A 14,178-nucleotide genomic window follows, 5' to 3' on the forward strand; every position below is an offset into this window, starting at 1 on the left:
AGTAGAGAGGGATATTGTACATCCAATCATTTTTTTCCACTCAAACTTGGCTGTAAATGGCCCTCGTCCGCAGTTTGCTTGGCCCGTTAGCCTGTTAGCTTCTTCTTCCTTATTCCATTAGAGTGTATTGGGGCCTCCAACCCATAGGCAGCGAAGTTGCAATTGTGATTTTTAGGCCAGAGAGACACCAGGGGGAGATGAAAGACCCCCTAATCATCAACATCGTTCAGCCCTACACCTAGATGACTTGTACCCCTTTTCCACCAAGCTGGTCTCAGCGCACCGTTCTGGGCCGGTTACAGTTTCAAGTAGAAACAGCAGAACAGGTTCTGAAACCTGCCCAGAACCGGCAAAAGAACCAGGTCAGTAGAAAAGGGTTTGAGAGGCTACACAGACGTCTTACTCGGTGGTTTAACAGTTTAACAGTGTAGTGCAGCCTTTGGTGTACTGCGTAAAGCGTAAAATACTATTTGCGTGGATTGAGAAAAGAGAATGTCATCCCCTGCCAACTTTTCATCTGTTCAGTTGATTTACGTTCAGACCCTGCTCTCTCTCATCCACACCAGCCCTTTGTTTTATGTCGAGTGCATAACGGCTTTAGTCAGAGGAAGGATGACATCATGATCTGACCGTTCATTGGCAGAGACAGATGGGAACAGCGCGATGTGTTCATCAATACAACCCTTCAGTCACACTCAAAGTCGACAGACATTACATACATTCTGGGCTCAGTCTTGTTGATTTTATATTCCAATCAGTCAGACAACCATGAAACACTTTGGTGACAAGTTGGAAATACGGCCAAAACACTATCACTCACGTTGTACAACCTCAGCCATTTCCAAAAAAGATAACATACTGAGATATGGTAATCAAACTGAATGCAATGGTTTGTCAATCATCACAAACATCTAGTACTTAACTCTTTTTTATATCATGTAAAAGTACTGCCGAAGCCCAGGGACAATGAATTTAAACATTACATTTTACATAATGCACAAAGAGACATTTTCAGCTATATGTCTATGTTAGGAAGAATGCTGTTTTATGGCATTAGTTTGTGCTTCAATTTATATTTCAACATGGGAATCTTATGAGAATTGGGAATTTTCTTTTGCTTCTGCATTGTCCACATAATGGAATATTCTACTTTAGCTCAACAAAGCGCAGTCTCCAAAGACCCAAAAATACCCTACACTCCCATCACCACAAAGTCTTCTTCCCAACCCAATACACCAGATCTTTTCATTTATCTCCTCCCAGTTTGCTCCTCCGTCCCACAGTCAGACAGCTCCACAAACACAAACAGGACAAGACCAGGGTGTTTCCAGACTTCTCCAATCTCTCCCCTATACACTTCTCCCTGCGCTTTGGTGTAGGAGTGCAACTGTCCCGTCTAGAGCAGATGTGGAGGTCAGTGCACCCCTCTACCCCTCCACCGGTGGGACCTGTATCAGTGTCCCTCAGCCCGTCCCGAGGGAGCTGTAGCCTTTATTAATCTTTCCTCCTCGCAGGCCTCATAAACTACTGCAGGAGGAGGCTGGGGTCAGTGCATGGAGTGGCTGTGAGGATGAATGGAGAAGCTCAGAGAAATGTTCAGTATTTACTTAGTGGGTTACATACAGGCTAATAAGTCTATAGGGAGTAAAGGGCAAAATGTAAAACCAACAGAAGATAGGCATGTTTCCAGTACAGTCGTCATATTAGTGTTCATTAATGGCCTTTAAAGTGGACGTAAATGCATAGCTTGCTTTTAGAGCATTCCTGTATAGCAACTTTGGCTCTCTGGGATATACGTTTTTTTTATATACTTCTCGAGTGGTTGTTTGATTTGGGTTTACGAACTGATTTAATAGAGTTCAGTGTAAATTCAGTGTTTCCATGTAAACCCATTATAGATTGGGTATTAGAGAACGCTGTCAATGTCTGAAAACAAGAAAAGAGCCAAGAGCCAACTCTAACCAGTACAGTGTCCAAATGCCTTTATGTGTTTAAAACTCTAGGATTTTGCATTTTAAAATCTATATTAGTTTATTATTAGGGAGTGCACAAGGAATCTCAGAAATGTATCGGCTACAAACATCTGATATTGAGCCGATAACAGTTTGGGATGTCACTGTTTTAAAAACACAACTTTCACCAACTAAATTTGAAGGGCAGAACTTGCAGAATTCAATCGCTGAGTTAGTTTTAAGCTCCGCAAACGTATTTTTGATCGCTGCGCAAAATGCCGCGGCTAGCAATAGCTAAAGCTAGCCAGAGTATGCTAGTGCTAACATCAACTAATCAAGGCTTGGACAGAAACTATGACTGGATCACCTAAAGTAGCCTAATAAAATAAACACTGCAGTGGCCAAGAGTTTATATTTTAGTTTATGAAATGCTGCTTAAGAATAACTTATTTAACATATTTGAGTTATGCACAAGCTGTTATGATCAGATCAATATGCGTTGTTAATATTATTGTAACTAGCTGGTCATACTTTAGTGTAGAAAGTCCAGTTTTTCTTGTTTAATGTTTTTCCATTACAGTTTTTTTAATAGATCGCCATAATTGATAATTGGTAACAAAATATAAGACTTTATTGACAATGGCAAAAAGAGGACCAGTTTTGTCACTCACAACAACTTTTAAGAAAGTGTCTTGGTATCGGTGAATGTCGGATATTGGCAGATACTCAAACCCCCCAAAAGTTGGATCGGTGCATCTCTCATTTTAATGACACATTCCAGATAAGAAAAAAATCAATAAAAATATATTTTCGGTACAGCAAGTTACTGTATTAGTCATTTCAGGTGGAAACTAACATTAAATGCATTTGGAGACATTTGAAAGTAAGTACAGACCAACTTCACATATAGGTCTCAATAACATACAGCGCATGCATTGTTGATCAAGTTATGTCCAAAATACTTTCCTAAACAGATGAGTTTTATGTTTGTAAACAGTTTAAAATAAGAAGACAGTATGAACCTTTTCCACAGATAGAGTTTTTGCTATCCATCTCAATGCGCTTGCCAGTAGTGTACGTCAGACATGATGCCCCCCCTCCCTCGCTCTTTCTTTCTGGCACTCCTAATGTTAACTGCACATTAAACTACCGCTGGGGGAGTGATTGTCTGAATATGACCAATGACCAACACCCTCCATCTATCCTCAGCCTCCTATCTCTGCCACTGGCCCGCTGCCTGTACTGCACATGTGTAGCTTTGATACCTCGCCACGGATATCAGCGAATAGACTCATTCGCATTCCTTGGAGTTGAGGTATTGACGCTATTATCGAAGTCGGCGTTTGTTGAAAATACGCTTCTTTCACTTAGCAAATTGTGATAAACGAGCTCGAAGAAGTTTGCCATATTGTGGGATGTTTTGTGGAATTAAGCGCCCAATTAATCTTCCATTATAAATACCCGAGCGATACGCGTAAACAGTTGTTCTCATTTTGAGCGTATTATAAATATTTGTGCACCCAATCAAGAAGCAACGTGAGAGCATATCGTGAGAGTTTTCAGGGCTGCGGAGTTTCCTGCATAGTTACGAGAATAATTTCAATTTTTTTGGATCGTAAAGTAGTTGAACTCGGGTCGGACGCCATTTGTTAATAATTATTGCTGTTTGTCTGAACAATCTCGAAGTTCCAGATGTTGTTGTTTTTTGCGGTGAAAACTGTGTCACAAAGATTTTAAAACCTCTTCACTTCGATGTGACAAGCAGTTAACAACGTGACGTAAATAGAAAACGTACTATTTCTGGTTTTGTGCTGGGCTTTTGGACTCTGGCATTAAAACCAGACGGCGTAACAGCACAACCAATAAAGACTTTGGAGCATTTCATTCATTAGGGGTGTTTTAATTGGTAGGATATACATAAAAAACACATGTCTTATTTGTGTGTGGGCTCAGCTCTCCTCAGACATGAGGACTTGCAACTTTGCTGGGAGCGGGACATTAACAACTCGTTTCCATGGAGATGTTGCTACTTTGCTTTTATATTATGACCCCTTCCGAATGCTTTATATTGATAACCCAATGTAAAAATAGCATCGCCGGTGTCTTGCTAACCGAGCACATTTTCTCCAGTTCGGTATTACCCAAATTGAAAAACTTCCCAACTGGAGAGCAACAGTGTAATGCTTTATTTGAAAGCTAAGGCCTACAAAAGTGATCATAACCTTGTTGTCACATTGTCACATTTTTGCCGCTTTTTGTCGTCTTTTATTTCTGTTTCATTGTTGCTTTTTTGTCATGGTTTTGCCACATTTATGTTACTTTTTTATTACACCTTTGTTCGATTTTTGACACTTTTCCGGCACGGTTTATTGCACTCTTTTTATTTGCTGTCTTTACTGTTACTTTTTTGTTGTGTTTTTGTAATTTTTTTGGTCATTTGTTTTGTTGATTTTTCATTGCTCTTTGTCTTGTTTTCACCTCGTTTTTATCACTTTTTTGTTACATTTTCATCCTTGTTTTCATCGGTATTTGAAGCTTTTTTTAAGCTTTTAGATTTGGGTAAAGCGAAACTGTAGAAAATGCACTCAATTCAGGTGGGCGTTAAGAGGTTAAGAGTACATTTGCTGTTTCTGATGTTTGTTTTGTAGTTTTCCTGACATTTTCTTGTTGCTCAGGAGTGTTCCGCAGTGTGGCTTTTACTAAATCCATGTGAGCAACGAGACTGATTTAGAAGTAGCATGAGGACAATAGTGTCTTCACGGTTTCGTGCATGATTTAAACTTTTGGGAACATGGGGTTTAAATTTTCAGTCTTAAATGACAACTATTCCCATAAAACTTATACTGAAGGAGCTATAGGCCTATTTTCCCATGCATTCCTCCTGTGTATATAAGTGTGTAATCATTTATTCTATTGCGGCCTAAATCTCGATTCAAGTTTCTGTCATGTTGATTGTTTTTCTTTTGGATTTCTGTGTGCCTCTCCTCATTAAATGTGTTCACACCTGGTGGATATAACTTATTATTCTTCAGATAAATATAGAGTATGGAGTAATGCGTCTTAAGAGTCTTTTAAATCCCGTCTGGATCCTGGACAGGTCTTGGCCGTTTCATGCTTTTAAATGCTTGATCCAGCTCAGGGGTTCTCTCCAAAATATCACTTTTTATGAGGAGAAAGTTGCAATCCGGGCAGTATTATCCCTTGTTCAAAAAGGGATAGCATGTATGATGTAAACACAATGTAATAGTCTAAAACTGTAGGAAAAACTTAAAAGGATATGAAAGAAGATTATTTTGCAATATAGTGAATTGGCAACAGTTTAGTAAGATCAAGATTAGCAGAATGTCCAATATATGATTCACTTAGTTCAGCCAGTCCTGAATAAACATCCCCATTAACCATTTTTTGAGTTGATCTAATACTTTGCTTCTTGTCTTTTTGTGTCTCCCGTAGGTGTAACAAGACTCAGCCATGCAGATAACAAGTGCAGGGTCAGGAGTGCGGTCGTGGGTCGGTCGGCCCTGTGTGAGGCTGGGACTCTGGAGGTGGAGGCACACTGTGATTTATCTGTACGTCCTGCTCGTCCTTGTCCAGTGCTCAGCGGTATTTGGGGCTCTGGAGCTACAGCTTGATGAAGAGCAGCCAGCCGGGACAATAGTCGGTGACATAAGTGCCGGGTTACCTCCTGGAGAAACCGCCACTCTCTACTTCATCTCGGACCACGAGGGGACGGGCGTGGGCAGTGACCTTTACATCGACGAAACCACGGGAATCATCACCACTGCGAAGCGCCTTGACAGAGAACAAAAAGACCACTATAGCTTCATCGCTGTTACTATGACGGGAACGACTATAGAGGTTTCCATTTCTGTCAATGACATCAACGACCACGCGCCCGTGTTCTCCAAAAAGAAAGCTGCGCTCAAGATACCAGAGCACACGCAAATCGGGACAAGATTCCACTTAGAGCCTGCCTTGGACGCCGACAAGGACCAGTTGACAACGCAAGGGTATACAATCAGAGAAGGCAACGTGGGGCAAGCATTTAGACTCGAAACGAAGAGGAGCACTAATAAGGTGCTAAACCTGGACTTAGTCGTCAATGGGCCTCTTGACCGAGAGAAGAGGTCCGCATATACCCTTGTTTTGGAGGCGTATGACGGTGGGTCGCCAAAGCGGATGGGATCTATGACTTTGGAAGTGACTATTACAGATATCAACGATCATGCTCCAGTTTTCAACCAGAGTCGGTACCATGCGATCATCTCGGAAAGTCTGCAGCAAGGAAGCAGCATCTTGCAGGTTCGTCATACTGGCTGAAGTTAATTTTCCGATGCAGCAGCGTTTAGTTAGTTTGACTGAAGGAAAAATCTTAATTTGACCAAACACATCTTAGGCAATCACAGCTGCCAATGTCTGTATGAAATCTGTATTTTGATTGGCATTCATGATTTGTCTTGTCTTTATAGGTGTTTGCCACAGACGAGGATGAAGGGGATAATGGCCTGGTGCTGTATGAGATTAACAGGCGTCAGAGCGATCCAGACAGATATTTTGTGATGGATTTGAAGTCTGGGGTCATAACACTGAACAGGCCCCTGGATTATGAACTGAAGAGAGTGCATGAGCTGGTGGTGCAGGCGCGGGATAATGCCAGCCATCCCGAGGTAATTATTCAAATGTATTAAAAAAAGCTCTAAGACATTTTGGAACTCTTCTTACTTCTGTTTTCAACTCTTTTCCTCCTGGCACAATGCAAAAAGAATACTCTAACATTTTGTCTCTCAGGTGACCAATGCCTTTGTGACCATCCATGTCCGCGACTACAATGACAACCAGCCCACCATGACCATCATCTTCCTCAGTGAAGACGGCTCGCCCCGGATCTCCGAGGGGGCCCAGCCGGGACAGTACGTGGCCCGAATTTCCGTCACCGACCCAGACTATGGAGAGTACGCTAACGTCAATGTGTCCCTGGAGGGCGGAGATGGGAAGTTCGCTCTGACCACCAAAGACAGCATCATCTACCTGATCTATGTGGACCAGGTTTTGGACAGAGAGGAGCGGGACTCGTATGACCTGCGGGTGATGGCCACTGACTCCGGGACCCCTCCACTCAGAGCAGAGTCCTCATTCACGATACAGGTAAAACAAGTACATGGGCTGTATATGTGTAGAAATTAATCATATTTTAACTACGAATCCAATTGGCCAGACCTGTCGTTGGAGACTGTTCATGTTAGAATCCCTCTGTCTTTGACCCTTGTTTCACCCTTGTTTAGTTATTTGTGCACAACCCTATAACTCTTTATCTTTCCAGGTAATGGACGTCAATGACAACCCCCCTCTATTCGACCAGCAGTCCTACAAACAGACTATCCCAGAGGTGGTCTACCCGGGCTCCTTCGTTCTCCAAGTCACTGCTCGAGACAAAGACCAAGGCCCCAATGGCGACGTGCGGTACAGCCTCCTCAAAGGCAAGAACTCCCACTCTGATTGGTTTTCAATCGACCCGGTCACAGGGATCATAACCACGGCAACGGTACTGGATTTTGAGTCCGAGCCTGCTCCGAGTATCACCGTTGTGGCGACAGACAGTGGGAGGCCTCCTCTGTCCTCTACGGCCAAAGTGGACATCGTGCTTCAGGATGTCAACGACAATACGCCGATTTTCTCGAACAACAACTACAACGCGTCCATCAAAGAGAACACCTCAGCGGGGACCTGCTTCTTAGAGGTAGGACTAACTTTGGATTATTTTATCTTAACTCCCAGGAGATCCTGAAGCTGCCATTTTCCATCCTCACGGCACTCTGTCTCGTTGTCCCACTTCTCGAGCCAAAACTACTGTCTCCTCCGTCCTCTCTTCTCTTCACTGCACACAGCGTCCGTACCTTACAACCTTTCCAAGTCCTGACTGATTGCGCACTGGAAAAAAAAGCATGATTTTTTACTTGATTGTAGATGGATTCTGCAAATCAATGATAAGCCAAAAAATAAGAGTTCCTTCCAAGTCCCATGCTGCACTGCAGTGACCAAGTCCATAATGATTTGATTAAAAAATAGACACAGTTAAACTACAGATTATATATAGTAAAGTAAAGCGCTGTTCGTTTCTTCAATACTGCAGTTCTTCTCGGTGTTGATGTTGTGTAGTGACAGGGGCATATCCAAAGTTTTTTCACGGAGGTGGTTCAGGGGGGGTACTTACTTATTTAAAGGTGCATACCATTCCTACATATTTGTTATTTGTTGTGACTATTCATAAGTATTGATATATAGTATAAGATTTATATTACCTTGGTACTGACCCCCAATTTGCTCCCTCAGCCCCTTGACGTGGCCAATCAGATTTCTTGGGTGGCCTGTGCTACCCCTAGCCTCCCCCCTACAAACGCCCCTGTGCATCAGAAATGAACAAGAGATGTGGTACAATCTTAGCTTTAACCTAGCTGGTTCCATGGGATTCATTTTGTCTTTTCATGAAAGCGTAAGGCAAGAAAACTTCACCTGCTTTCCTTCCGCAGAGATTTACTATGTCCTCTCTCTCACCTCTGGAGGTTGCTACGGTAACCCCTCCAACAGCGAGCCGGCGAATATATGAGCACGATCTCACGGCTTTGGCTTTTATCTCAAATCCAGCTACTTCTTCTGTATCAAGGGGAGCTCCACGGATGAAATGAGAAAGCATGACAGCCTGTTTGTCTTCCAGCGAAATCTAAACTGGCCATCGTGACCTTTTCAGACCAAATATTTTTACAGGGCAGATGAGGCGAGTTTGAGGTGTTTTCAGATCTGTGAATTTTCTGCCAGGCCGATTCTTAGTCATACAGCGTGTGGACGTGGCTACTGAAGTGGAAACACAATTAGAAATTGTTTCCTCTAACTTTTTATGGGTTTAAAATGGTCTTGAATGAGTGTTTGGCTTGGCCTCCGGGAGGTAGCAGGGGAAAGTTCGACAAGGATAATAAATGATGTTCGATGCAAATGGGTGGAGGAGGTTTACGAGCCAAAGTGGGCAGTCGTACATTCAGTCTGATACGTTTAGTCGACTAACTTCTGACAGTCGTTCTGTTCTTTTGCTTACTTTATTTTTCTTGAGTACAATAGCGGCTCACGTCTTTGTCACCTACTCTAATTTCAAAAGCTTTATGTGATGAGGTTCAAGACAGTTTCTTTTCTCATATTGTGCAGCTCTTTGTATATTTTCTATATGTTATGTATATGTATATGTATATCTCGGATGACATGCTAAAGTTTTGGCTTGTCTTAGCTCTAATTTGATGATGGTTAGTGCAAAGATGTCGCTTCTTGACTGCTTCCTAACATTTTCCCATTCCACATTGCACAACCTGTCCATCAGTAAGTAATCGACCCCTGTAATTTGCTTATTTTTGGTGTGTTAGTTTGAATTATTACATCTGAACTCATTATGTATAAACCCCCTGGCCTTTGATTTCAATCATTGCAACATTTGTAATCAACATTTTTTTCCCTAATCCTAGCCGGCAGTTATTTTGCACTGAGCAGCCGTACCCCACGCCAAACAACAGGGGTGGTTTTCCATTGGGGCAGAGCCAGTGAATAGGGCTGATTTGCTCTCTGCGGCACGTTCTGCAGCTCTATACCCTCGAACAGAGCCAAGACTTGGGGCAAAAAGTCCCCCTACCGGGCCGTGATTTGCAGCATAATGGGAGCTAGCGTTAGCAACTTCTTTCACTTTGCCCTGTAAAAAAAAAACTCCACGGCATGCAATGCTTTTAATACGATGAGAGGTTTTCCAAAATGGGAATTTGGATCAGTGGTACCTATTAGGCTAGATTGCAAGTTTATCTCATGTGACTTTGGCTCCTATGTTCTGGAAATTAGAATTTGTCTCATGAAAAAACACGTTGAGATAAAGGCAAAAGCGTTCCCAGAATTGTGCTAATATTTACACCAGATCACAATCAGTGTATTGGCTTTGTGTCAGGTCATATTTGGACAATGTGGCAGAAACTTCTAAAAATGGAGAAAGTCAGACAGTGAGTCTTAATGAATGCCTGGTGGAAGAAGACGTTTACCCTTTTCTTACTTTGTTAAATAATGTCCTATTTAAAGTAACAGTGCTTCTTTTTCCATCTGCCTTATAGTAAACTGTCAACACACTGAGTATCTTCCAGACTTCCAAACGCTTTTCACGCATTCTTAAAGAGTAGGAAGTTTCTTATCAACTTTGCCATTACAGTCATCTATAATGTTCTGCAAAGTTTATTTCATCGCCACACAAAGGAGTTATTTATTTCTCTGGTTTCGTGATTTCCTCTTCCTCCACTTCCTCAGAGGATTTGTCAGACCGGAGGGTTACGTCGGTTTGGTGCTTTGTGCGTAGACTTCCATTCAGGTTTATATCCTGAGGATCCGCGCGGGTCATGAGAAAGTCAGGAATCCTGCTCTGTGTCTCTGTGTAGGTGCATTATTCGTACCATTCTGAAGTTGTGAAGACTAAGGCACTGTTGCGTTAGATAAAAGTAAAGTTGTGACTTCTGTGACTTCATTTACAATCAATATGTTTAGTTTTATGACTATTACACCAACATTGCTACTTTTAGGTACAATAGTCACAATTATATGCCTCTAAAGTTGGATTTCAGACTATTAACGATTACTACTGCCATACACTGTTAACATCCACTCCTTAAAGGAACAGGCCACAGTTTTTTCCATACTGAGATATGTTCTTACCTGAGCTTAGACGAGTTGATGTGTAATGGTCTGGTCTTTACACGTGCGCTCAGTCATGCAAAAAGACTAAAGATGGTGTTAGCATTTAGCCCCTCCTCTTCTCATCTATGGATCTCATCTATTCTCAGGTAAGAACGTTTCTCAGTATGGAAAAAAAAAACGGTGGCCTATTCCTTTAAACTAATCTACAAGGGAAACTATCCACTCAGCATCACTTTTACCACTACCTCTGTTGATAAACTTGCCAATATGAACATAATCAACATGTAACTTGAATAGATTCTAATGCCCCAGTTAAGTCATTTTCACTTCTGTACTATTGATTCAACAACATACTGTAGTAGTAGTGTGTTTCTCATTTTGCTGACCGTACTAAATACTTGAACCTCTGCTCCTTTCTATGCCGGTTTGTGCCTCCTGGAGTTTTCTGCCTAATCCAATGACATGCTCTGGTCCAGCGTGGCCCGACCACGAGGAAGTAACTGCGCATCTCCAAATCACTGTTAAACACGATTTCAGGAAACGGCCAGAATGCACAGATCGCACATATAAAGAAGCCTGTGCAGTATAGTGGGATGTAAGAAGCAAACTTACTGAAGACATGGATTAAGATCACGGTTCAGGAGTGATTTCAAGGATATTTAAACCACTTGAAGATGCAAGATAAAGATACTCAATTTAAACTCATTTTAATCTTTTACCTTCACTGAAACCATTTACCTAGATTAGATGTGGATTAAACATGTTATATTTTACAGTACAGGTGCCATCGCTCTCACTGTCTTCTGTTTAGACTCTATTCCTGTATTTTTGTACATAAAGTCACCTTTCATAGTTACTTTGACTTTCGCACGGTAGACCTCAGGTATTGCTTGTTTTCACATTTGAAATAAAATGCCCAAATTCCCCCTGTCACAGCCTGTGCATATCCACCCTGCTGTACTCATGCATGCGGACAAGAGCCAGTGCCCGTGTGTCCGACATCTGTGTTCCTGTGTGCGGTGGTGAAAGTCAGTTTGAGCAGGTGAAGCATCTCCCCTGTGATGTTCACCATGTGGTTTCCTGGTCAGGCCTGTTAAGCTGCATTCAATCATTCAGACAGACGCACAGATGTGGGCTGAGCCGGAGACGCACAAAGCGATCGGGAGGTGCTCGCCATCTGAAATCAAAGCAAACCAGGATGAAAAATACAAGCCTAAAATTGAGAACTGTCAGGAAGTAAAAATAAGAGCGGGTCTGTGTTTTTATGGATTAAATACTTGAGAAAACAGAGGGCTGACTGGTAGTGACTGAAATGATATGGGATTCATATGTTGGCCTGCTCTGGAAGTAAAAGTGTGCTTTCAATGCAGTACGGTACCAGATTTTCAGACTTCCTAGTATTATACAACCTTTGCACATTTGTGAAAATAAATCAAGGGTCAAACATACAAAAGGATTTGGTTCATTTGACATATTTGATGATCCTCAATTTAATCTGTTTCTTAATGACTTAAAGGAATAGGCCACTGTTTTTAAATACTGAGATATGTTCTTACCTGAGCTTAGACGAGTTGATGTGTAGCTGTCTGGTCTTTGTGCGTGTGCTCAGTCACGTAAACAGAGCTCAGACGGCGGTAACATTTAGCCTCTCCTCTTCTCATCTGTGGATCCAAACGGAGGTGAAGTTAGAAGCGACCATGCTCTTTTTATATATTTATTATATTCAAATAGGGAAAATGGAAGAGCTTGGTCCATCCATAGATGAGAAGAGGAGAGGCTAAATGCTAACGCCGCCTGAGCTCTGTAAAGACCAGACAGCTACATTTCAACTCGTCTAAGCTAAGGTAAGAACATATCTCAGTATTTTAAAACGGTGGCCTATCCCTTTAATGCTACAGAATCACACATGCCTATTTAAGCTCTCCAATACAATCCAGAACCAACAAAAATTGAGTCCCTGATTAAAAGTTGGTGGTCACCAGTCCAACTCGCCTCACTTTTAGGATCATACCCTCAGTGCCTCAGTGGGGAAAAAAAGAGTTTGCCTCAAGGTTTGCTCTGGCTGGCTGCTCTTTGCCACAGAAGCCTTGCTTGCCTTGGCTGGCGAGATGGTGGACGTACAGGTGCAAGCTTTTAGGCTTGTTGCCCAGAAGAATGGAAGCAATCCGATCATGACTGGTACTGCATAGAGAAGACCTTTGAGTAAAAATACTACTACTATGACTACCACTACGGTTACTACTGTTACTACTTTTCCTACAGCCTCATAAGCCGTTGACCTCTGCAGATGTTGGGACACTTGTGTTATCAAGGGGCCATCGAGAGGAAATCCTCACCTACTGGCCGCAACTCAAGATCAACAGGAGCCCATTAGATACGGATATATCTGACTTTTCTTACGTTTTAAAAGGACAATTATTAACTGTCGCCTGCAGCTAGTAAAGTCATAGGAAATGTGTGATTGGTCATGCAAATTTGGTGTCAGGGCATGACAGAAAAAACTTCGGAAACGTGCACTTTCTTGACACAGGTGGAGTTGGCCCTTCTGAACTTCCTGTTTGAATGTTAAGTAAACACGCTGCTGTCTGTCAGAACAATCAGGAGCTGAGTGCAAAATTGAAAGATGTGAAAGCTGGAGTTTATAAAGCTCCATAGGAAGGACTAATCATATTTAAGACATGTGGACACTGAGACTAATCACATTTATTAAACCCACAGGGCAGACAGAGAGCAAGAAGAGTGTACTGCTGGTAGACCATTTGGAGTAGAGTAGACTCACTCAACCTTTGCCTATAGTGTTTAATTTCTGGTTGTTTCCCAAAAAACAAAGCATGCCAGTAATTGAGTAGTTACTTGATATAACTTTAGATGGGAGCACCGCGCTGAACAGTTGAGGTTACACATTACAGATGAAAGATTGAATTAATTATCATGATTGTGCTCTTTCTTCTGCTCTTCTCTTCTTTTGCAGCTGTGCTCTCGTCCCAGCTGTTCAAACTTTGTCATGTATGCTTAATTATTCTGTCACTATGCTAAATGCGCTATAAGATCACAAAGGGGAAGGCTGCGGGTTGTCGACACACACACACGAAACAGATGATCAGCGGTGACAAATGGCTGCGCGTTCCGACATTGTCCAGGTTTTCAGATTTGGCGAAAGGTCTCATGCTGTTAACAGGTGTCCCGTTTTGGAGACAGACTTCCTCCCGGCTTTGGTTGAGTCGCTACGATCTTCGCGGGTCCGTCAGCTGCCCGGTGTTAGCCTGACTGGACGTGTGTGAAGCCTGATCAGCGTGGGGTGTCTGGTATGCCAAGTATTCCCATAACATCCATCAACACTCGCGCGGCACTCATCACCTGTTAGCTACCGCCGGCTCGGTTACCGCCAGCCTAATCCCCCCGTGATTTTACAGTCATGTCCCAAAGCTTTATAATATTTCCCTTGGTGATTGAGATAAATTAGCCATGTACAGGACTTTTAGTTTGTTTTTATGTCAAATGGGAATAGTTATTGTATGAA

General features: G+C 42.3%; 1 protein-coding gene across 1 annotated transcript in view; it reads left to right on the forward strand.

Moving 5' to 3' along the window:
* dchs1b (dachsous cadherin-related 1b) overlaps window positions 1-14,178 on the forward strand; it is a 100,058-nt gene that overhangs the window by 15,319 nt on the left and 70,561 nt on the right. The window contains exons 2-5 of the mRNA XM_079566919.1: window positions 5,406-6,254; window positions 6,422-6,619; window positions 6,741-7,097; window positions 7,273-7,689. Of these exons, the coding sequence (XP_079423045.1) occupies window positions 5,424-6,254; window positions 6,422-6,619; window positions 6,741-7,097; window positions 7,273-7,689 (1,803 nt within the window). The 5' untranslated portion in view covers window positions 5,406-5,423. The remainder of the gene's footprint in view (window positions 1-5,405; window positions 6,255-6,421; window positions 6,620-6,740; window positions 7,098-7,272; window positions 7,690-14,178) is intronic.

Source organism: Gobius niger (genome assembly GCF_951799975.1).
Source record: "Gobius niger genome assembly, chromosome: 11".
Lineage (NCBI taxonomy): Eukaryota > Metazoa > Chordata > Actinopteri > Gobiiformes > Gobiidae > Gobius > Gobius niger.